The 25426-nt window shown below is 39.9% G+C and overlaps 1 protein-coding gene across 1 annotated transcript in view; it reads left to right on the forward strand.

The window, feature by feature from the left end:
- The window catches only part of DHX15 (DEAH-box helicase 15), a 43105-nt gene extending 18093 nt beyond the window's left edge, over positions 1-25012 (forward strand). Inside the window, exons 6-14 of the mRNA XM_029083104.2 lie at positions 5348-5515; positions 10465-10551; positions 11407-11556; positions 12577-12685; positions 14757-14948; positions 17757-17879; positions 21548-21738; positions 23326-23495; positions 24446-25012. Of these exons, the coding sequence (XP_028938937.1) occupies positions 5348-5515; positions 10465-10551; positions 11407-11556; positions 12577-12685; positions 14757-14948; positions 17757-17879; positions 21548-21738; positions 23326-23495; positions 24446-24563 (1308 nt within the window). The 3' untranslated portion in view covers positions 24564-25012. The remainder of the gene's footprint in view (positions 1-5347; positions 5516-10464; positions 10552-11406; positions 11557-12576; positions 12686-14756; positions 14949-17756; positions 17880-21547; positions 21739-23325; positions 23496-24445) is intronic.
- The last annotated feature ends 414 nt before the right edge of the window (positions 25013-25426 follow it).

Raw genomic sequence — 25426 nt, forward strand, 5'->3', positions numbered from 1 at the left:
ACAGACATGATTTCTGCCAAAAGAGACCAGTTCCAATTTAACCTTGGGTAGGATGCTAATTTTGTCGTGGTGTCAATATTAGGCATCTTTTAATGCCAATGGCCAGTTGAAAGCAGGTGGCACAAATAGTACTGAGAGTGTACAGGAAGGGGCTTTTATATTGTACTTCCAAAAAAAGTGTTAATTCAGAGCCATTCTGTGCAAAAAGTACAGCATTCTCATTTCTGGTCATCCAGTGTACAAAATTATGTTGGTGTTTAATAAGCTCTTATGTGCAAGGCACTGTGCCCTAACATCCTGTCTTTGTCAATACCCACCCTGGGCTTATTCGTGGTCAGGTCATTTCCAGATTGGCTATTTACAGGCTTGGTGGGTATGAGCCAGTAAATTAGGCTTTTGTTGGGCCTGGTTTTACTTCTGAGCTTCCTAGAACTAAGAAGGGGATTTTAGTTTTATTTGAAATAGGCATTAATATCTAGGTGATTAATTTTATTGATCTGTTGTATTCAGGAAGTGGGCTGCCCCTTATCTCAGCTGAAGCCTTCAGATAACCAGTGTAGGGCATGAAAACATTCTTGTGGATGTATACACATTGTAATGAGGGAGTATAAAGTGCAGCCTCGATTTTTTTTTCTTCATGGTAATGGATTAAAGACTGCTGTTCGAGGCCTTGCATTAGTTCTTGATCAAGAACCAAGGTGAAGGAACTAGAACTAGTGTCTCAATGTAGTTTCCAAATTTTCAACTAGCCAAGTACTGATTCTTCTAGTACTTTATGTGTGTGAAGGGCCAGTTGCTTAGAAATCATTTTGTAGTTCTTCCGGAGAAGACTCTAGAATTGTATCATCAGTCTTTTTCGAAGTACAGTCGCCTCTTGGCTATCTGATCAGATGGATTGATGCTAGATTGATCCAATTCAGAATAACCCCCTCGTAATCTTTCTAGCAAATAACTGACTCACCAGCTTCCACAAATCTTTTATCAGTTTCTATTTCTCTTATGGGGTTATGGAGTAACACTTAGGAGTGCAGTATTTGATGTGGTTGCCTGCCCTGCACACACAGTAAGTGCTTAATAAATTCCATGATTTGATTGATTAGAAAATTAAATGCTAATTTCCTTGGATATAAATCATTTTTTTCATTTCCATAAATGGGCAGCAAGTCTCTTGCATTTAGGAATTTGAAACCGATTGGCCTGGTACTTTAGTGCTTTTTCTGAGTATTCCTACTCCACATGGGTGGCCATTCTGAGTAACTATTGGTGTCTTTGCAGGTAAGATGCCTGCTCTAGGAATAGATAAGTAAAGGCATTTACCTTAACTTAATTTTCATGGTCCTGCAGGTGAAAGAGCATGTGGATGATTGATGATAGTGGATTCTTTATCTCCCATTAGATTTTTCTTGTGGAGCGGGACCTGGCTGGATTCGTACGTTATCTGTCTAGTCTACAAACGAGCTCTGCAACCTACAACGGGTTACAGTGACCTTGCAAAGATTAAATATAAAAAAATAGGAAATATCTTAAAGATTTTTTTTTGCATATGTGCAAATCCAGAGAATAAAGTGGTTCAGAACAGGTTGACTCCCCCCAAAAAATCTTTAAAATGATTATAAGGTGGGATTATTGGGGCCAGCAAAGACAGAGTACTGTCACTTTAAAAGAAATCAGGAGAAATTGTAGACATTCGGAAGAGACACTATTTTTTTTTTCCAAGGGAACCTTCCGATCTCTTATCCATGTAGTTCTTTAGGCAAGGATAGACAACTGCCTATCCTGAGTGACTTGGTCATTCCCTTTCCAGATGGCTGGAGCAGACAAGTACCTTCTGTTCTGGAGATATTCTAGTGGTATACTTATCTGGGGTTGAGTCAGGACGTATCAACCAGAACCAGTGTAGTAGTCTCAATGGGCTGCAGGAACCGTTTGCATTACGGTTTGAGTTTAATAATAGTAGTCGTGTTAAGTGCTTCTTGCATGCCAAGCGCTGTACTGAATGCAGGGTAAGTGCAAGATAATCAAGTTGGACACAGTCCCTGTGTGGCTTAGTGGAGAAAGCACGGGCTTGGGAGTCAGGACGTGGGTTCCATTCCGACTCCACCATTTGTGTGACCACAGCAAGCCACAACTTCTCTTTTGCCTCATTTATCTCATATGTAAAAATGGGGATTAAACTTGGGAGCCCCATGTGGGATAGGTTGATTACCCTCTACCCAAGTGCTTAGAATGGTGCTAGGCATGTAGTAAGCGCTTAACAAGTACCATAATTATTATTACATGGGGCTTACAGTCTAAGTAACATAAGTGTGCCATCACTCCTACACACTGCACAGGTGTGCAAGCAGAAGTAAGAACCTGCATTGGTACGCTCATACCTCAGAACCAAAGGGAGGGAGACATTAGTGCACAAGCAAGACCACTTGAGAATTGGAGTTGCTTTTGCTCCTGCTTCAGGTTTCAGGGTTAGAAATGGGTGCTGCTCAACTGCGTTCCTGGAATTTGCTAATCAGTTAATCTCTCAATCAGTTGTATTTATGACCGCTTACTGAGTGCAGAACACTACTAAGCGCTTGGGAGAGTGCATCTTTTAAAAAGCCTACAGTCAGTCCTCTGAAGAGATTGTACTGTACTATTTTTGAAATTTACAAACTTTGGAGGGACTTGGAAAACTTTTTTTTTTTCCTTAAGGTGGTTTTGAGCCTTAAATATTTTCTGCGTGACCTCTTAGAGGATGTTTTCATATAATTTCTTCTTGATGGTTTAGATGACTAGCCAGTAGGGGGCATTCTAGTCCAGACTCTAAAGGTCTTGAATATTTTACCAGTGTCAATATTTGATTTGTGTGAAAGGCTCACATTTTGCCTGGAAGAGACTTAAAAAGTTAAGATCAGTCTAGGGCCTCCATTTAGCAGCTGCTACAATACTAAAGGAACCGTGTGTGAGCACAGGGTTTTTTATAGGGCTGCTTTTGCCGTATTTTTTTCCCACAACTAGCCAGTTAATACGTTAGTATGCTCAGAATTGTTGAAACCGGAATGCTTGAGGGCATTGCAGAATTTTGTGGGGGTGTCCTAAAAAGTATTTTTCCAGTCGATCAGGGTCTTTTTCTAGGTTGCTTGACTCAAATGGGATACGTCTCTAGGGTAAAATGGCTTAGGTTTAATTTAACTGAAATAGAAAGCATGGGAAATAACTTCACAAATAGATTTTGAAATGACACACTCTAATAAAGCAACTACTTATCATTCCAAGTTCTTAATTGCTATCTTTAGTACACTGGGGCTTCCACCACAGACCATATGGCCATTTAGCACTCTTTTAAACTGCTTAACTACCTTCGTGTTTTATTTTATGTCTGAAGATACCTTAGTTTTTAACTACACTGTTGTTTTCTCTTAATTTTTTTCCAAATCCTATTAATCACATGCCCATTCTGCTCTTTCTTCATGAAGGCATATCCAGGTCCCAAATACAACATTTCTTTGAGTCAAATGGGCCCTAATAAGTTTCTTAGCTATTTTAAATGGACTACTGGATCAAAATGAAGTGATAGATGAGTTTAAATGCCCAAATTCAAATTTGATCCGAGGATTGAGTGCACACAAATACTTGTTTGTAAACTTCTTGGGAAATAGCTATCTAATTTTTCCACAATTCCTTATATGAATGGAATGTTTTTGTATTGTTGTATCCTTCCAAGCCCTTAGTACAGTGCTCTGCACGCAGTAAGCGCTCAATAAATACGATTGAATGAACACATACACTAAGCTAAATTAAATGGTTGACGAGTTCCACTTTTCAGTACAATGAGACCTTGATGTGGTGACCTGTGTTCAATCAGTTGGTGGTATTTATTGAGGGCTTAGTTAACATCAGATAGCAAACAGGCTCACAAATAGGGGTCCTGGTCTGTTGTCCACTCAATATGGAAGCAGTGCTTTGTAACAGCTGGGGCAAATGAGGCTAGATGCTGGCAAAATCCATAGTAGCACTGTGGAAAGACCTAAGCTATTTAAGAAAACGATGAGCAAGGAGAGCAGAGAAGCCCAACCTTGAAGAATACAGCATTACAGGACGTTCTTGGGAGTCAGTAGCTGTACACTGGCTTGCAGCAATCCAGAGTGGGTCCATTCTAAATTTAAGAAGGATTTAAAATCCGAAGAGGCAGAAAATAACAAAAGACTATAAGCTTATCCTTGACTGTAAGCTTGCCATGGATTGGGAGCATGTCTACCAACTCTATCATATTGTACTTGCCCAGGGTCTGCATACAGTGTTTAATTTGTAAATTGATATGAAAGCAACTGCTGCAAATGCCACATGCCAAAAGTTCAGTAAGGATGGTTGGCAAGTATATGTACACAATACTGAAGGGAAATTGGTTGTTTTAATCATACCTGCTTGGTCAGGCAGTGGTTGCATTGAGAAGAAGGTTGGGTGTCCATTCCTTTCTATAAAAACTCATTCCTCTTTGTGTCTGTCTCTCCTATACACCCTCCCCCGCCCCATACCATTATTAGAAGCTCCAGCCATGTCTTAAAAGCCGAGATTTAGTTATTATATTAGTACAATCAAATCAGCCATAATCACGAGTACAATGTTAGTAGCCATTTTAATCAAGTGTTACCATTTTGGAAAATCTTATCAAACTGCTTATATGCTTTTTTTTTAAAAAAAAAAACTGTATTTTATAGGTCTTTAAATCTGTTTTCATTGTAAATGGAAATTGTCATTCCAGGCAAATACCATTTGAGTTGACTAAACTTTGTAATGATTTCGTACAACGATGAACTTGTAAAAATTTTTAAGAGCTACACTAAGACATTGGGTTTACTTCAGGTCTGGTGCCTGAATATCCATGTTGATGCTGGTAAAGGTGTTTGTTCTCATTAGGTACAATGAAGCAAATCTTCCATATAATTGCATTAGTGATACGTGACATTAAAGCTTAATTGGCTTATTTAAAATATCTTGCACATCAATTTCTTTTAGATTGTGAAAATTGAAAAGGTCATGAGTGCAGTTTAATATTCCTGGGTGAGAGATTTCAATTTTAGTACAATTTGTTGAGAATTAATTAGGAAACCTGGCTAAAAGAAAAGGGCTGTTGAATGCAAATAAGACTGTTATACGTTCATTAGAGTACAGAATCCACAGAATTTGGACTGGTGTGTAAATCCCATTGGAAGTTGCCCAGATGAGTTTAAATGCTAAATTGAAAGTATAGTGTCCACTTTAGACAAAGTAGTTTCTATGTACAAAACTTAATCAGAAGAAATACACAGAAAAATGTGTCTTGATTTTTGTGTATGTGCACCTAAATCGTATCTTTTTTTTTTTTTTAAAGGAAATCGATGAAGCCTGTAAGAGAATAAAGCGCGAAGTTGATGATTTGGGCCCCGAAGTTGGTGATATTAAAATCATTCCTCTGTATTCTACACTTCCACCTCAGCAGCAGCAGAGAATTTTTGAGCCACCACCTCCAAAGAAACAAAATGGAGCAATAGGAAGAAAGGTGATAATAGCGTTTTTTTTGTAGCACTTTTAGTGTACGGTAATGACTGACTTAAGTACCAAAATGTACATTTTGGTTCCAGATAATTTTTCCCAAAGTCTAGAGATAAAATGTATTAGTCTTTGAGAAAATGAATTAAAACCAATATCCTGCAAATGCACTGAGCATGAACTAAAATTTGCTTAAGTGCTTGAGAAGTTCAATATATTGCACTCAGTACATATATTTATTACCATATATGGAACAGGAATAACTTTTTAATATATACTTCATGTTTAGCGGGACTTGGGATGTTTCCCAGCCATCTGATAATTTAGTTTTGTTTTTTAGGGATTAGAGTCTCAGTTTGGGGCAGTACCAAGCCAGAATCTTTTGTCAATTCCACCCCAATCCCAAATTCTGAGCCTACATATTCTCATCTGATGGCAGATTTTTCTTATCTTTGCCATTAATGGTTGTTTGTGTTTTCTCATGGTAAAGAACTAACTCTTCCCTTTTGACAATCAGCCCACCATCACAACCTACAAGGCAGAATCTGCGGAGTATGGGACCGTAGGCTTTCTTCCTGCTCTGCTTCCTGCCTTATTAGCCATGGCGCAGTGGAGCTTTTCAGCACTGAACAGTATTATCACCCATGAACACAGTTGCTATTAAGTAATTAAACTATGTAATTGGGCATTAGAAAGGTAAGCAGGTGTTGTTCAAATATGCAGTCAGTATTCCACTCAAGCACATTTTAAGAAGAAACTTAGGTCGCAGTAGTGAGCATGCCTTAGTGGAGGCCAGCCACATGTACACAAACCTCTCTCCGGGCGGATGGGCCTTCTCAAAAGAATGTTTCCCTAATTCCCCAACATGTACTGAAAACATGCATTATAGGAGAATGGGGGTGTTTAGAATAGCTCCATTTTGGAATGGGCCAGAAAGCCTAGTTGGTTCACTTGGCTATCTGTGGTTGAAAAGACAGTTTGATTCTTGTTTAAAAGGGAATTGATTGCTTTCTCTCACTGCTGCTGCAGTCAACTTTGGGGCATCACTGTTTTCCCTTTTGGTCCTTTTCCTTAAAGCAATACATTTTAGCCCCATTTCACCTCATTTAATGATTTGAACCCCAACCTAAACAATTTGCATCATAATTTAAAAACAAAATGGAACTCAAAGTGTAGAGATGGTTCTGGAAATTTAGTTTTTTGTGGCTCAGTTTTCCTATTGGTAAGTAATTCTTGTCTCTCTTCCGTAAATACTTCAAACATTTAACACTTTGTCAATGCAACACCTCCAGTCCAAAGATATGAAAGCTTACTGAGGCAAAATCACAAAGTGAATGAGCTCTGCAAATAGCCTGCCACTCAATTGAAGGCAGAAATTAAATTGGCATAATTTTTGTCTTCAAAAGCGGTTGTGTAGGTGATTGGAAATTGTTTTGTTCTAATAGTTCACAAATAAAGTCTTGGCCCTGAGGCAATTTCAGCTAATCCCTCAATAATTCTAGGATATGTGCCATGACCCTGATGATTTAAGCATATCAATTTTTTAAGCACTCTTCAAATCCCTTCATTCCTTTAGTTTGGCTCACCACCCTTCCTTTTTTAGTTAGCACTTGCTCTGGTTATTAATCATTGGGGACCTCTTTGTAAAACACAGATATTTAAACTCCTGTCTCTTCATAGAGTTGTATCTGTCCGGGGGGCAACAGTTTACTGTTACCCTCCTGTTTTCTGTTACCTTTATGACTCTTAAGCTGCAGTGCTACATCTTTCTGGTTTGTGATTTTTTTTGACCCACATCCTATAATGCCATGTTGTTTCACTAGTCTCTTTTGGGATCTGGTAACTTGATAACACTTTTTGTGACTCATTTGTCTTTCTGGATCCGTTTTATTTTTGGGTTTATCCAGCTAGGCATTTTATTAAATTTATATCTTCTTGCGCATTCTTACACTCTTCTCTCAGCACATAACAATGCATTGTTTAAAGAGCATTTCATCTTTTATTTTTTTAGAGTTTTCTTACTTGCTCTTCCTTTGTTTCCCTGACTGAAAGTTCACTTTTACCGGCCTCTTTTTTTCCTCTAATCTCTTGCTTGTTTCCATAGTTTTTACATTTGTGTAAATGTAAATGCACGTGTCTTAGCTTTACTAGTCGTCTTCTGGGTGTGATAAACTTGAATCCAGAGAAATGTCTTTCCTAAATGAGAAGGCAGTAATTCCCCTTTGCTCCAATAGTACTCTTCATATTTTTGGACTGCCTTTTTGTCTTGATGACATCCTTCTAACTTCTTCATTTGCTAGCCTTGTCCTGATTTGTATCTGACTTTTTTCTGTTGCGCATTCGACAGACTTTTCCGATAGCTATATCCGGACTTGCACATTGCTCAATAAAGGGGGGAAATGGGCCTTGTGAAGATGGCTCCATAATTTTAAAGAGGCGCTTAATGACCCAAGAGCTTAAGATGGTTCAGCAGTACTGCTAGGAAGTTTAGATAGCGACTCACTTAATGTCCTCACCAGAGTGGTAGAACCCCACAAAGCACTTTGGGGAAAGAGGAACTGAACTAGTTTAATTTAAATGAGATATTGTGTTCAGCCGGTATGCAAATAAGGCAGTTGAAGCACTTGTAAGTGTATGGAATTCATTACCACAGGAAGTTGTGCAGGCAGAAAATATAAGTAGCATCAAGAGGGGCTTGGGATACATTCATGGAGAAGTAGAGGAAACAGGAAAAAGTTATAGATGTTGGGTACACCACTGAGGATGGATAAGAGGTAATCAGTTGTATTTATCGGGCACTTTTTGTATCCAGAGAAATGCACCTAGCACTTGGGAGAATGCAAATACAAAAGAGTTGGTGGACACGTTCCCTGCCCACAGTGAACTTCCAGTCTTGGGGGGGGAGATAGATATTAATATAAATTAAGAAATGACAGGTGTACTTAGTGCTGGGTAATGAGGGCAAAGTGAATAAAGGGTGCAGATCCAAGTGCAAGGACAGTATGCAAGCAAATGGGAGAAGAGGAAATGAGGACTCAGTCAGGGAAGGCCTCTTGGAGTACATGTGTTCTTAATGAGGCTTTGAAGGTGGGCAGTGTGATCGTTTATTGAATATGAAGAGGGAGGATGGTTCCAAACCAGAGTCAGGACATGGCTGAAAGATCAGGGATGAAATAGATGAGATCGAAGTACACAGAGTAGGTTGGCGTTAGAGGAGTGAAGTTTGCGGGCTGGGTTGTAGTAGGAGATGAGAGGTAAAGTAGGAGGAGGCAAGGTGATTGAGTGCTTTGAGGCCAATGGTAGGAGTTTGTGGAGGCGGATGGGCAACCACCAGAGGTTCTTGAGGAATGGAGAATCATGGACTGAATAGATTTGTAGAAAAATGATCCAGACAGGAGAATGAAGTGTGGGCAGGAGTGGAGAAGAGACAGGAGGTAGGGAGGTCAGCCAGGGGGCTGATGCAGTAATCCAGGCGGAGTAGGATAAGGGCTTGGATTTACGTGGTTCTTCCAAGCATTCTGTTGCTCCTTTGGAGACAGACTACCAGACAATTTATGGTCCAGTGTCTCCAGCAAAGTGCTGATGCCATGTTGTAGTGTCCTAACCCAACAGCTCATTACCTTGTATTGCGGTGGTCTTTTTGCCCACCCTAAGCCAGGTATATTTCAGGATGCCTGCTGGTTAGTCCATCTCATGGTTGCCTCAAGTGATTACATGACTCGAATGGTCCATTTGTGCAAATCTTTGCACAGGCATTACGATGTGTGCTACAGTCCTGACCACCTACTTGCTTGCTGCATTGAGTGCTGTGGCAGGAGTATGCCTGGAATGGATGAGAGTGTGAATGGTGTCACGTCAACCATTATAACTACAGTCACTTCTGCCATGCCAGTTCTCAGCTCTTAAGTGTCAGGTTGAGGCTCAACTCTAATTCCCAAATGGAGCCTCTCTTTCACCAACGTTTTTTGTAGTCTACCTTTTTGTGTGTGTGATCAGACTGGGATGCCTCAGTGCCCCCGCCTTCAAACCCCGAATAGGTAAACTTAACCGTTAGTGGTGTGGACGGCTGTCTCTCCACATGACTAAAAACTGGGTCACATCCTATGTGTGAATTAAAATGTTTTTTGCACATTTCATTCTTTAGCGGCTTAGTTCTGAATCGCCTGAGAATCTCTTTGCCAGCGAATCTAGCAGTGAATAGCTATTAAGATTTCCTTTAGATTTCATGCTTCCAGATGAAAGAAATATTTTGACAGTATATTTTTGTTTTGTAACCTTGCAGTTGCTCTAGTATAATAATAAATGTTTTATACTTGTAATTATCATTTTTGCAATATTCTCATTAATAGGTTTTTAAGAATTTCATAACTGTTGACACTATTTGCAAAGCTATTGAAGAATATCCTTACCTTGACAGTCAGGAAATAGGCACTTTCAAAACATCTCGACATGATCCTTTGTAACATTACTGATTAACTTTTCTTAGGATCATGTTCATTGTTTAAACAATCGTAAGTGTGTACTTTTCAAATAAAGCAACTTGGAGACTTTTACCATCAAAGAAGTATTGGTGTTTGGACACTCATCTCTTCCTTTCAAATGCTCTAACTAAAATAGAATCCCCACTCAGTTGGTAGTGTTTTTATGAGAGGAATTGGAAACTTATTCCTGGGTAGCTTTTAAAAATATCAGTCTAAATCAGTTGAAATGGCTGTGTGTTTAACTGAGCGGCAACCCAGCAGAAATAAATTTCAAGTTTGGCGTATCTCTATGGTTACATGAGGTTACCTAGTTGATAGAACCAAATTCTGAGATGCTGAGGTCTTTTTTACACACATGCTATGTTCTTTAAAATGTTTAAGGAAAACTGTCAGCTATTGGGAAAGCAAAGTGGATATTGTAGTTGATATCTGAAGTGGAGTATTTTAAATTCTGTTGGTTTTTTTTTTTTTTTAACAGGTGGTCGTATCCACCAACATTGCTGAGACTTCTTTGACAATAGATGGTGTTGTGTTTGTGATTGATCCTGGATTTGCAAAACAAAAGGTAAATGTAGTTTGAGTACTGACCTGGAGAGTATGAAACTCTAAATTTTAGTAATGACAACATTTTTATAAACCCTGTTCCGAAAAGACCCCTAATTTTTTCCCTTCTGCCCAGGTAACCAAAGCTAATCCCAGTAATGGACTGCAGGAATATTGCACTTCTCCAACCTTTGAACAGTGTAACTCCATTTGGGCAATGGGAAGTTAATGAAACAATGAAATTGCCTATAACACAGCGTTAAACTAACTAGAAGAATGAAATGCTTTAGACTCCTTGAAGAACTGCATTGTTGGATTATGCTAGGCATTCTCATCTTCTGTGAAGAGTGCTCTGGTGACATATAACATATCAGGAGCATGTTAATTGTAAATGGGACCCTCCCCAGCGCTCCCCCACTTCGTGATGCTGGGTACTGCTTATCTGTATTTCCATATTTCAGTGACAACCCCAGTGGGAAACTTCTAGAATCCTTGCATTTTTGATTAAATGGTGCCCATTTCTGGTGGTGCGCATTATTTACCTCTTTTGAAATAACAGCTCCTTCTCGTAAGTTAAAATCCCGTTGCAGCCATTAACTTGTCATTTGTGATTTCCATATCTTTCTCTCATTCCCACTCATCTAATAGTGCCCCAAATCCTCTGGAGCATTATGACAGGGAAAACAGAATCAGGAGAACAGTTCCTGGCTAGGCTAATACACTGCCCAGCTTCTGGTTTTTGGTGGGCTCTGGGAACCCTTGCTTGGCCTCAAGTTGGAGATGGGTGGCTTAGAATTTTTTTTTTTAAATCAGAAAATCTCACCGTTCTTTCCAAAAAAAAATGAAATTCTCCTCTCTTCTGCTTATCATTTATTAGGTATACAATCCTCGAATTAGAGTGGAGTCTCTCTTGGTGACAGCGATTAGTAAAGCTTCTGCCCAGCAAAGAGCAGGCCGTGCTGGTCGAACTAGGCCTGGCAAATGCTTTAGGCTTTATACAGAGAAAGCATACAAAACGGAAATGCAGGTAAGACTTAGAGAAACTGTTCTGAGCAGCACATAGGAAAGATTTAAATTGAGTACATGGAAAACAAATTCTCCTCTTTTACCCTCTTTTGTGTGTGTCCAAATGTTTTCCTGTGACTCTTTTCAAATGTCTACCCAATTCATCTTTTATCTCTCACACCTCTGAACTAAATAGGTAAATAAGTATGGAAGCAGCGAGACCCAAGTAGAAGGAGCACGGGTCTGAGGGGGGACCTGGATTCTAGTTCTGGCGCCACCTCATACCTGCCGTATGAACTTGGTCAAGTCACTTAAACTTGTCCATGCTTCAGTTCCTTCATCTTCAAACTGGGGATTCTGTACTTGTTATCCCTCATACTTGGACTCAGCCTCGTGTGGGACCTGGTTATCTTGTATCTGCTCCAGCATTTAATACAGTGCTTGGCTCATAGCGCTTAACAAATGCTGCAGTTACTGTAATAAATTGCGGAAGGGCTTTCTCAAAACAGTGGTGTAATGGAAACTTCCAAAATACAAGTAATGTCAAATTGCCTGGATATTAATGCACAAGAGACCCCATTTGGAAACATAACGTCCAGGAGAATGGAAACCTGGATTTTTTTTCCCCCAAAGTACTTGTAATAATTGGCTATTCTTTTGGTGGCAGAATAATAATAATAATAGGTGCTGGAATATCTAAACAGCAGCCCTCTCCTCTTTAGGGCTCCTGCCCCAGGCATACTTTGTTCAGGTTCAAGTTGTTAGTTTATTATAAACCCCAGCGTGACAGTGAAATATTACTGGAATATTCTTTAAAATGGCAAGGTCTGTCATATCTAATTTTGTTTCATGTTTTTCATTTAATTGCCTTCTTGAAAATTGTGGGAATAATCCCCCATTCGATTTTACCCCTGTCGGACAAATTACTTGTGAAGCGTAGCCTTAGGATGTATACCGAACCACTGTATAAGCACTGAACTGTAGACTCCCGGCCCCTGTCATTAAGTGAAAAGAATGAGAAGGAATTGTATTTTTCTGCCAGGACAACACCTATCCTGAGATTCTGAGGTCCAATTTGGGCTCAGTGGTATTGCAGCTGAAGAAGCTTGGAATAGATGATTTGGTGCACTTTGATTTTATGGACCCTCCAGGTAAGACTATTTTGTCCTGTGCTTTAAGAGTGAGTCTTGTTCCTCTTTTCACCTACACTAGATTCCTGGTTTTATCTGCTCAAACATGTTCATGTTAAGTGATTGGCCCGACCCCCTCTTGCTGACGCACTAATTCACTCCCCTCTTTTTTAAAATGGTGGCTCGTCCTCTTCCCTGCTAGTTGTATTTATCCTCCCCTATCATGCACTACCTTTCTCACAGGTGTGTGTGTGACTCTAGTTAAACAGTTCCCTGTTTAACCCAAAAATCTAAATCCTTGTGAAAGCTCATCAGAGGGAATTGAAAAAATAAGCCTGTCACTATACCGCAGGCAAGGAACAAATGAAAGGGTGTGTGGGGAAATTCTGCAGAGCATCTTTATTGAAAAGTCCATGGATCAGCATTTTAAAACTGTGGACACACAAATTATTCTTAAAATAACCAGTGTTGAACCCAGACCATACTAGCTGAGGCACTCTGGTATATTAGTGCCTGGTTTCCTTTAGATTCTCGTGTGTGATTTGCATAATTTAGTAAATACTTAGGGTAGGTAGAGAGACCTTGCTAAACTGCCCCATGCCCATAAGCAAAGTAATAAATGTTTCAGTAGCTCAGTGAGCAGATATCCAAGATTATCCCTTTGCTTCCCTCACGAGTCGAGGATGCAGGGGCAGAGGAGGCTTTGGTTGATAGGCTGGGGTGGAGCAGGATTGGTGGGAGTGTGGGGGGCCAGGGGCGGTCCCAGAGTGCAATTGTTCTTTTAAATGAATAGTTTTAGATCCTTAATTTACTCAGAAGTTTAGGTTTTTAACTCCAAATTTAGGGCTAACCCTGGAAAAATCCTTCCGAACTTGAATTTTCTTAAGTTTTTTGAAACATTTCTCCTCCCAAATAGGTATGTCAATTGAAGGGTTTTCCAGGTAACTCATATAGTTCATGGATGTGATGAAGTGCCATCTACCCTGTAGTTAATAGTATCATTTGATGTAACAACTGGAAGATTTGGGGGGAATTTTATAATTGTAAATACTTCTGTTTCTGGGAAATATCTCTCTTCCCCACTTAAGGGATTTGGAATTCCCTTGGTTAACTGGTCCCTATGATTGATTTTTGCCAGAGTATGTGTGATTTACAGTTGGAAGTCTCGGATTGGCACCGGAGAGGTGTCTTCAAACCATTGCCGTGTGGCTGCGATGACAGTGGTTTATGTAGTCTGTTTCCTTTTGCAAATGCCCGAAATGGTAATACGACGGTGATCTTTTTAAAACAATTTAAAATACTTTAAAATTTTGCATTTTTTTAAATGGTTGATACTTGCTCTCCTAGAAAATACATTTTTAATCTCCTAACATGGTTAATACTTGAAAACCGAGCCAGATGGCAGCAAGAAAATGTAGGCTTACATTTAGTGGGAGCAAAGAGTGGGCTAGTATTCAAATACATTGCCCGATGTCTTTGTCCATGTGCCATTAGTTCAGTGGGTCATGCTCACTGGAAATCCTCACGTGGCCAAATCTAATGAAGTTTGATCCTGCATTTGCCTCATGCAGGACTATAGAGAGGAGGTGGCAACCAGGGAAATAGGCAGTGTAGGTCATTGAGTTGTGAACGTTTTCATTTTCATTCCCTTTTTTTTTCCCCCACCATATGTACAGAGGGTCTTAAGGTTCTGTGGTTGGTGCTTCGGGCCACATGAGCTGATAGTCATTTCCCTTGAACCAGTAAAGTGCAGTTGTGCTCTGGGCTGGGGGAAATTGAGGAAACATCCAATTCTTAACTTCCTTCAATAAAAGCTCACATATTGATTTGTAACAAGTTTTTGATTTGCTAACCAATTATTTAACCCACTTTGAAAAGAAATTTGAATCGTGTCCAAAACTACTCTAAAGCAAACTTTGGAATTTTATGTGATTCACCGGTTGCTAGATCCCTATAATTGAATTTGATGACAGTTTGTGTTCTGAATTGGGTCCACTGTAGAATGAAAAATGAGATTGCTTTTAATAGTTTGTACTTAGTCACATTTTTTCTTCCTAAAGGCAGCTTGACTAATAGAGTGTTTTTCTTCCAGCTCCTGAAACTCTGATGAGAGCCCTAGAGCTTTTGAATTATCTAGCAGCTTTGAATGATGATGGAGATCTGACTGAATTGGGATCCATGATGGCAGAATTTCCACTGGATCCTCAGCTCGCTAAAATGGTTATTGCAAGTTGTGACTACAACTGTTCTAATGAGGTCCTATCTATTACTGCCATGTTGTCAGGTAATAGAGGGAAAAAGATGACCAAAAAATGGCCCAGATCTCCAGTTTGGGTGGACTTTACATATTTGCCACAAATACGATAGAATTCAATGTATATTTTGAAAGGAGTTAATTTTGCTCTCTCCAAAGACCTCATGAATAAAATTTATTTGCTTATTTTGAAGAAAAAAAAATCTTCAAACTGACACAGTATTTACAAAAGTAAAGGAATTCAATGTGCATGAAGCAGATAGTAAAATAATTGGCTTTCTGGAATGTAGGTAAAAGTGACTAATGGATTTAAAAATATACAAACATTCCATGCCAGTGAAACAAAAACATCAATTAAAGAATTGTTGCTTGTGACTCTAAAGGAGTATTAGTTGTGATTAGTAGTTTTTGGTCTTAAATTTTAAGAGTTTATTTTAAATGGTTTTCTTTACACGATTAGAAAATAGCTATTTTTTCATTAGAAATGTTTTAATTTGAAGTCTAATTTAAATCCAGTAAATAGGATGCTATATTTAATAAGTCCATCTAGAAAAGAATGCCAATTAACTATAGATTAGAAAGTGGTAACAAGAGAATATCAGTTAGAAAAATGAATGTTGTCAAACTAATGCTGTTCTGCATAGCTAAACATTGCTGTTGCAGTAGTCGAATTGGGGTTGTTTTGTAGAAAACTCACATTGGGATGAAAGCTTAGTGTAAAATAAGACGAAACGAGGGAGCGTCACCATAGACAGCCTCAGATATTGAGGGGACTCGACCCTAGTCTACAACTGCACCAGGTTTCAATTTGGTCTGGTAATCAGGTTATTGCTACAAGTTTACTAGTTACAAATGATTTACAATGTAAATATGATACTTTCCTGATTACTGTTCTTTCGAAATCGTTTAAAATTGTTCTAGTCTAGTGTCAGACCTACAGCTTCAGATTAGGTTTTTGGCATATTAATGATGTAAGAACTAGCTAAAATGGCTTTTTTTTTTCCAGTTATGATTGATCAGACTCAGAGCAGATGGGCAGGGCAGAATCTAATTATTTTCACTAAATTGTAGCCTTAAAATGCAGAGGTGGTGGTAGGTTGGTGTCTGCCTTTCCTGTGACTGTTAGGTTTTCCCCAGCTCTCTCCACCCCAAGATTTATTTTAAAGTTTATTAAAAATAACCATAATCCTTAAGGAAGATGGTCATGTGGATTTAGTTGAATTTTTTCAATTATTCATCCCCTCTCCATCCAGTTTAGTAATAGATGTCTGGCTTGATGTGATGGTGTTCCAGCGATATTATGCATCACACTTTGGGAAGTGTGAATTTACCTACCCGGAGCGATCCATAGACAGGACATTCGGAATAAGACTATCGCAAAGAGAAAGGGCCATTGAACACGAGTTGCCCTGCAAACTTGTTATGCCTTCCTTTCCGTTAATTGTTTTTTTTTTAAGGTCTGCTTTACGTTGAAAGAGCAAGATATTTATATTTTTAATCTGCTATTTTGCAAACATCATCCACCAATATTGTAAAGAAAATAGAGACCCAGCGTCCTTGAATTTTTCTACATCCTTTATGAATTTGCTTGCTTTCAATATGTTAAGCTGGACCTCTAACCTTCATAATTTACCATGAATGCTTTTTTATATTCTTTCCTTTGGCTATTTGACATTTTTTAAAAAGGAGAGAGGTTGTGGGAGAGATTAATTTGATATTATATTTAATCCATAGGTCTCTGGGACCCATTAACACCTGAATGGAATAGTTTTGGTTCTTGCAGTGCCGTGGATTTAAAGGCTGTACTTTGTAAAAATGTGTTCAGAAAGTCCCAGGTTGTTCAGTAATACATTTTTATTTTCACATATTGCTCTGAAAATGGAAGTGCTAAAGTGTTTTAAGCAAAGTTGTGTTTTTTAAAAATGCAGTGGGTACTTTGTAACAACTTCTATAGTCTTGTGAAGTTAGGGGTTTAAACATAATTAGTGCTGGGGTAATTTATGTGAATCTGCTGACCCTCGGATCACAAGAGTACTGCCTGTGCACGCTGGATGAACGATCCACTTTCCTACCACTAATTGCCGGCTTAGTTTTTTGGGGATTGGGTTGAAACGCTATTAGGGAAAAAGCGACATTTGCCGCTCCCATTTAAAGGGGGCTCTGAGGATTCCCCCACCAGCCGTCTCAATTGATTTTAAGAATTTGCAAAACAGGGCGGTTTAACCTTCCACCACTACTGCTACCACCGTACCTAGGATTTCTTAATATTTTCTCGTTGGTAAATGCTTCCGCGTACCGGTGATTATAGTAATACCCACCAGTGCTGACCCCGACACTTTTTTTGAATATTTTGACTGTCGCGGCAGACTAGTTGCAGGGATGTTTTCAGGCACGGTGACGGTGAGTTGTATTTTGTGGGGTGGTTTTGTTTTTTTCCTCCCCCTTTTCCCTTCCCCCTCAGTGGGCTGCATCTCGGAAGAGGTGCTCTCTTCGCCAGAACACCGGTTAATGGTAGAGCTATCGGCACTGGTCTTTGAACTAAGTTCTGTTGAGCCCCAGCGATCTTGATGGCCTTCAGAATAGTCATTTTGATGCCTACTTTTAACTGTAGTCGAAAGAATCAGGTGCTCTGTAGCTTTGAAACCCTCTTGTCTTCCAGATGTGGTTAGGTGTTGATGTTCCAAATCAAGGTAGTAAACAGTCCAAGATGCAGTTGGAGGCCATCCTGCCCTGCCCTATGCTCTGTGAACTGACCTAGCTAGGCCTTGTTCCTCTATCTGTGAATGCGTGACTCATCGATATGGGCGTTTGTGTTGGGCCCATACCAACCTTGTTTAGTCCCACAGTGCTTTGTTCGCCCCACGGAGGCCAAGAAAGCCGCAGATGAAGCCAAGATGAGGTTTGCCCACATAGATGGAGATCATCTGACACTCCTGAACGTCTACCACGCTTTTAAACAGAGTAAGTCTTTCTCTCTTGTTGAAGTCTTGTCCGAAATGTCCCATATCCTCTCACGTGTCACGTTGGTTCGAGTGTGTGATGGTCAGTTGACCGGCACAAGTGTAATGGCGGGAGAGAACTTCGATGAGCTTTTAAAAAACAGCTCTGAATGAAGTCATTGGCTCCAGCGGCAGCTGTCGGGGACAGGGATTGCAGATCGCTTGGGTGATAGATGGCTATGTTAGTCTGCATATGATTTCTCTATTCCTCCTACCAGTGGCATTGTAAAATACAGGAATTCTGACGGTATCTTCGTGCAGAAGCATCCTTTCCTGGTGCTTCCAGCTACACTTGGATAATTCTGATTTTTTCAGCTGGAGATAGGTCTTAGGAGACTCTTAGGGGGACTTCAACTCTTAGGGGGACTTCTCTTAGCCCTTAGGTTTTCGGGCTCTAACCTTAGAGGGCACCATTCAGCCATTTATCCCCAACCATTTTGAAATCAGACTTGCAGAGCTGTTTCCTCTAGCCAATCCTGAAAACAGCCTCGTGTCTGAAAAAGAGGGACTAGAACCATCCCTGGCTTAAGCCCACTGGGGACAATTGCCTCCAAACAATTGCCACTGCATTTAGTCAGGGAAGCTCCTGCCCGCTGTTAACTGAGATTGAGGGCTTTGACCCCATCTTCCCTTCGTGTCCCCTCTCTTGCACTCGGTGAAGGAAAGAAGTTGGAGTGTGTGTTGTTTTTTTCTTTGTCTCGATATTTCACTGGATTTCTCTCATTCATATTGGCATGTATCCACAACACTATTAAGTGGTTTAAAATGTAGAGCATAGAATTTTCTTTAACAAGTACATTGTACTTTCCCAAATTGGAATTTCAAATTCCATTTCCCTCTTGGGCCCCTAAACCCATTCCTTATTTTTTGACCTTCCTCTTGCCTTCTAGGTTTGTATCTCCACTGCCTAAATAGCAGAACTACTAATTTGTTCCCTCTGACCTGCAGTATCATTTTATGACTACAGCAGGTGGTGAATTTTTCCATTCCCTTACTAGCACCTCTTCAGTCTCTTGCTACCATTACTGCCGACGTGTTCATTTTTCACTTTGGTCATTCTCTGGCTTTAAAGTTGCTACCTCTGTCACTTTCGAGTCTTCCATTCCTATTGTCTTAGCTCAGAAACTGCAACTGAAGTGAATATAGCTTTCCCGAATCCTTTCCCAGGCACCCGTTGACATCTGTGTTCTGTTGAAGTTCTTTATTCTAGGTGCTGGGCCTTGCCATCGTGCTGTCCTTTTCTTGTTCTCTACCTCTTTTCACTCGGGTTCAGCACACCCGGACTCCATTGCTTCCTTTCCCCAATCAGTGATGCTCTGAAACACCTGACTCTCACCTGCTAGTCAGTCAGCCAGTATTTGAGGAACTTCATTGCACCTACTGCTCTGCTCAGCCCCGCCTTAGGGCTTCCCCTTCTTTTGTTTGCCCCCCCCACCTCAAAATCTCTGCTACAGGCTGAGTTTGGTGTAAGTTCACACCATTTAAGAGAAGTCAAAGCAGGTCATTCTAGTAACATTATGTTATTAAGGAATGCACCTTTTGCCTTAAATGGTACAAGATTAGTTCAATGTTCATCCATTCCAGTCTCTGGAGAGACAGTTTCAAAAACAAAATGCAATTTATTTTAAGTTATAATAATTTCCAGAGATTCTAACATTTCAAGTTTTGACAACTAAATGACTTGGTAATAGAATTTGATCTTAAGAGAAAATGTATGCTCCCCACCCAAGTTCACCTCAGGGGAAAGCAATCTGAAAAAATGCAAATCATTTATAAGCCAAGAAATAAAGGTTGAGATTAATTAACAGAAATAATGATACGAATTTGACAGTAGTACACAAAGACATTGTTTGGGAAGGGGTAGTTGGCCACATGCTGTTGACCACAACTCCTCCACGGACTGCACGGATGATGGGTGCTATGTGCCGGAAAAGCCCCGATAGAACATACTTAGTTTTAGTTTCTGCGTTAATATCAAGATGACATTACATATCTTCCCATTTTTCTGGGCTTACTTTTTCCGATCTGCGTCACCAGTACTGGTTTTGAGACAAGAGATTTTGGATGTGGCTAAAAATCAATCTCTAGCCAATACCCAACACCCCACCCACTCCCGTAGCTAGGACCTATAAACAAAAGGTCTTCCCCGTCTGGTTTTCTTTTGTTGGGTCTCGGAGGGGCTAAATTAGGATCTAGAGAGCCAGCGAGGAAAGGTTGCTGTGTGGTGTTACTGATGGGACTCTGGTTTCCTAGTTTTTTTCTCTTCTGGTAGCGCTTGCCCTCCAGCAGTACAATTCAATTTCTTTCCTTCCTTCCCCTGCCCTGGAGGTGACTGTATTTCCTTTAACCAACTTAACTTGTTCCCCTTTATTCCCCCTCTTCATTTTCCTGGCCAGAATGGTGTTTGGACCTTTGTTCTTCTCTATGCTCTTGGGGAAAAAAGGGATCACCTATGCTTAAGGAAAGTTGATTCTTGGAGATTTATTAGTTGGGGTCGTGATCCTTGATTTTTGCCAAGTCTTTCCCGCTCCCTATCCCCGTAACCTGCAAAAAGCCACTGTTGCCACACAAATTCACAAAGGAACGGCACAGCGAGCTGTTTCCTGAGCACCAACAGGCTTAAAAGCCCATGATTAACGCTCTTTAATGATAGAACATTTCTACTAGGGGCTGATTTTTCTGTTGTGAGCATTCCGGAGCTGCAGTGCCCACAGTGCCCCTCTCGGTATTAAACGAATAGAAGAGGTGAGGGACACTAGGTGGAAGGAATTAGGTGCAAGAAACGGGAAAGTCGAATGGGGGAACATTCGCCCCCGTTCTTTCTGGGGAGAAATGTAAAAATGACCGTGCTCATCTGCATCTTCATGATGTTGATTTCTAGAAAGCCATCATTAACTGCTTTTTCAGTTGAGTACAGCAACAGGAAAATGTAAAAATCCCTTGCTGATTTTTGTTTGTGTGCATTCTTTGTATGTTACTCTGTATCATTGTAGTGCATTTATTTTTTTCATCCAGCTTCAATTTTTCAAAAGTAATTTAAAATATTTTGATGCTTCTCCTTCGTGTCAGAGTCTTAAAAACTAGAACATTTTAACCATTGAAACCTAGTATTATGGCTGGAGGTCTGCTTATTTGACTCATTGGCTCTGACCTGTTGTCACCTGTCTTGGGGCTTGTGGCAAAAAATAGCAAAATGGCCAACGGCGGTGTTATTATCCCTCCTGTAAAAATAGCAGGGGTCCTTTCCTGAGCCCGCTGCAAGAGAAGCAGAGAGGCCTGTCCCCTGAACCCCGGCAGGAGCCCAGCCCAATTTTTACATTAGGGTTCAGTCCCTGTTTGGCATTTTGCAGCAACATCCCAGAGTGTGACCTCCACAAATGGCAAGGTATTCTCAGCCTTTGGTTCAGGTCACAGTATCGCAGGAAACGCTTTCAATAAGATACTTGGTGTTCCTCGCCACAAGGTTCTCTTCAGAGACTTTTTACATTTCATAGAAAAACATGATTTGGCTAGATGGGTTTTATGGTTCATTTGGTTGACCATTCACTTAGTCACAGTTTTATTTATTTCTTTTTAATTATGTAAAATATTCCTGTTTGGATGATTCATGGCCTTTTTTTAATGTTGCAGATCATGAGTCGGTTCAGTGGTGTTATGACAACTTCATTAACTACAGGTCCCTGATGTCTGCAGACAATGTACGCCAGCAGCTGTCACGAATCATGGACAGATTTAATTTGCCTCGTAGAAGTACAGACTTCACAAGTCGAGACTATTATATTAATATAAGAAAAGCTTTGGTTACTGGGTATTTTATGCAGGTATGTCAATGACGGAGGCTCGGGTAGTAAGCGGTCCTGTTGGTTATCTTTGCATTCTGTAATTGACCTCTGAATTTCTCTAAAATTTAAAACTACATGAAACGGGGCTATGAAAATGACTCTTAAAAGGTGGTTTAGTCAGAAGTTCTCTAAGGAGCTGCTATACTGAGGATTTTTATGTGTCTAAGAATGTGCAACCAATTAACCATGTAAAGGCAAAGTTGGCATTACAAATCATGTGTCCTTGAATGTTAGACTTAGTTTTATTAATGTTCTCTAAGTCATGCTAAATGGCAGTTTTGTCCTCAGTTTATAACAATAGCTGGTATTTATTCCTTGAGAAAGTAAAACTAAAATTTAACTTAGCATGTTTTGAAAAACAGCAGCAGGAAGGCCACCTGCAATAGCTCTCAAATTTTTAAATGGGTTCTTTCTCCAGAGTGGTTAAAAACTGCACAGAGGAGGAAAACCTTGATTTGTAAAGTTATCACCTGTGAAAGGTAGAAATTGAGTGGGCTACTTTAATGCTGTTAAATTGGATGAATCACACAAAGTCTCTGGTCTTTGTTTTTTTGTGTACTGCCAGGTAGTGGGGCAAAAGTGATTGAATTTGTAGGCTGGGGCGGCACTATTTGCCTGTCGTGGGCTTCTGAGAATGGGTGGTGTGGAGTTTAATATTGGGCAGGCAGTGCAGGAGCTTTTCATTTTGGAATTTGTGTCTGGAGGGGTGAACCAAAACCAGAAGGTGAACTGCCTCTAGCTACCCTCCACCTACGGCACCATAAAACCCTTCTAGGCTAAAAATCCTCAGGTCTATTTCAAGAAGCATTTATTCTCAAGAAGCACTTTTTCAGAAGTAAATCTAACGTTTCCCCACAGATCCATCTCTGGAAAGCTTTGTATGCAGATGGAAACTTAACCCAGGTCTCAGGAATTCATTCCTCAGTGAATTATGTTCATGAGTGATTTGTGCATGGACTGTCTGAAGAAGAAATCAATCAATCAGTGGTATTTATTGAGCGCTTACTTTGGGCAGATCACTGTTCTTAACGCTTGGGAGAGTACAATACAACAGGATTAGCAGTTATGCTCCCTGCCCATAATGAGAGAGTAAATATTTCTTCTCCCCTATCCCTTTCAATAACTAATGGAAGGCATTTGTGAAACAGTGGTACCAAGTCTCTAAATCAGCATTGTTGATTTAAAAGTGTATTCTCTTTGGGCAGGGATTGTCTCTATCTGTTGCCGAATTGAACACTCCAAGGGCTTACTACAGTGCTCTGCACATAGTAAGCGCTCAGTGAATACTATTGAATGAGTTTTTATTCGGGAATTAATTTTTACCAGTGCCGGTAGCTCGGAGAAACGTTCAGTTTTAGCACAGGGGTCAGATTTTCAATTTGGTTTAAAGTTCTTATTCTTAGATATGGTCCAATGGATCTTTTCATCTGTGCTAATTTTTACAACCACCGTAGTTGTTTTGTATGCAATCGACTGTGGTATTTTATTCTGTAGGAAGCTTTTAAACTATTCAGTTTGAATTTGGCATATTGAGAAGTACCATAATTACTTAATTTTTCCTTTCAGGTGGCGCATTTGGAACGAACAGGGCATTACTTAACCGTCAAGGATAACCAGGTGGTTCAGTTACATCCTTCTACCGTTCTTGACCATAAGCCCGAATGGGTGCTTTACAACGAATTTGTTCTTACAACAAAGAATTACATCCGTACATGCACAGACATAAAGCCAGAATGGTAAGCAGTCATGTAATGTTTTCATATGGTGAATATTTTGCCTGGCTTGGTGCCGATTTGGTGAAAAGATGGTTTCTGCAGATTATCAACAATTTAGCCTTTGGCTCTTTTCATTGACTGCCTCATTTTCATTGAGAGGTATGTGGAGGATAAAGGACAGTAAGGCAGTGTCTAGTAAGATTTGTTAGAATACGGTTAAGTTTTGGCATTGAGGATGGAATTAAAAACCTGACCGAGAAACTCGTAACATTCTGCTTGTATAATATTCATGACACTGTGGTTCAAGAAAAACTTTACCTGTCTTCTGCACAAAATATAATCAGTGAGGATTGTTTTAGTTAGTTTTCCATCTTCGTGGCTTCTTGGTGCCAGAATCCATTCTAATTGGTGATGGAAATTACATCAGCTTGGCCAAGAGCTGTTGGCGGGTCTGACGGGGCTTGTTAGGTGATGTCACTTTGTGCTAAATCCATTATCTATTGAGAGAGTATTTTCCCCACAGTCTTGAGATATTGCCATTTTGAGCTCCCTATTAGGAAAAACGGGTAGATTATAAAGCTTCCCCAGACACCATCAATTTGGATGAAAAACCCAGCAAGAATCGGTTAGGTGGGGCATAACTTTATCCGCTCAACCACCTCGAGCCCCAAGGACATTTCAAGATGTTACCGTGTGAAGCCCCGAGCCCAGGGAGTCCACAGTGTGGTAGCGAAGAGACCGGAGTGTTTTTGGTTTTTCGTATCTTCCCGTCTGGTCTGAAAATCAAGTGCAACCTAATAGGACATGCTTTGAGCACCCAGGATGCAGGATACTAAATCAGACTATTCGAACTGAGTTGAATTTACCTTGTTGGTTTTACCCCATCAGTCAACAGTTGGGGTCCCTTGAGCAGCCGCTCCCCGACTGCCTTAATCGTCATGTTAATGAGCGTTCTTTTTTCTTGTGGGCAGGTTGGTGAAAATTGCCCCTCAATATTACGACATGAGCAATTTCCCTCAGTGTGAAGCTAAGAGGCAGTTGGACCGCATCATCGCCAAGCTTCAGTCCAAGGAATATTCACAGTACTGAATCTAATGCTGTGAACTGAAGCTATTCAGAGGACAGCTTTACAGGATGAATGAACTCAAAGTTCAAGTTGTGCTCTTCACATTGGTTCAATAATGGCCTTTATTTGAAAGCTTTTTAATTTTTCTTTACAGTAAATATTCCATTCTGATTTCATAAATTAAACATTTATGCCTCCCTTTTGTGTTGACACTGTAGCTCATACTGGAAAAGTCGATCAATGTTTTGCAGTTTATTGAAAGTAGTTCTATATATAACAATGTTATAAGCATTTCTTTAGAAATGGTTGAAAATGCTTCTAAAATGTGATTATCGACCATGGTATGCATGATCGTTGTAATTGTTGACATTCCTTTTAGAAGTTGTGAAATGTTACAACTTGTGCTTATGTAGACACAATCTTCGGTCTCAGTAAAGAGGCACTGACTTCAATAAAGTCTATTTATACTAAGTCTGGCCACCGTACTTTAGAATTTTTGTTGTCCTGCTCTGAGAATGGATGGATTCTCATGGATTATTGAAATTGGGTGGACATTTTTCATTATATAGCTAACATTGGTGATTTGGGCATAAACTGGCTGCACAGCTATCATTATTCCAGGATTATCCAAAGTGGAGAATAAAAATTATTTTTGAAAGTACATCGTAGAACTTTGAATACCTCGTAGGATGTGATTTCACTGGACGGTATCCAAATTAACACAGGGTTTTAATCTGAAATTGAACTCCACTGTGATTAATATAATAGTGGTGCTGTGTCCATTTCTATCCAACCTTCATTGCTAAATTTAGCTCAGACTTGCATTACGTTTTTATAGATCACCTTTTTCCTGTACGGATATTCTAAACTCCATTCGTTTGTGGGA

This window comes from Ornithorhynchus anatinus, chromosome 18 (assembly GCF_004115215.2).
Source record: "Ornithorhynchus anatinus isolate Pmale09 chromosome 18, mOrnAna1.pri.v4, whole genome shotgun sequence".
Lineage (NCBI taxonomy): Eukaryota > Metazoa > Chordata > Mammalia > Monotremata > Ornithorhynchidae > Ornithorhynchus > Ornithorhynchus anatinus.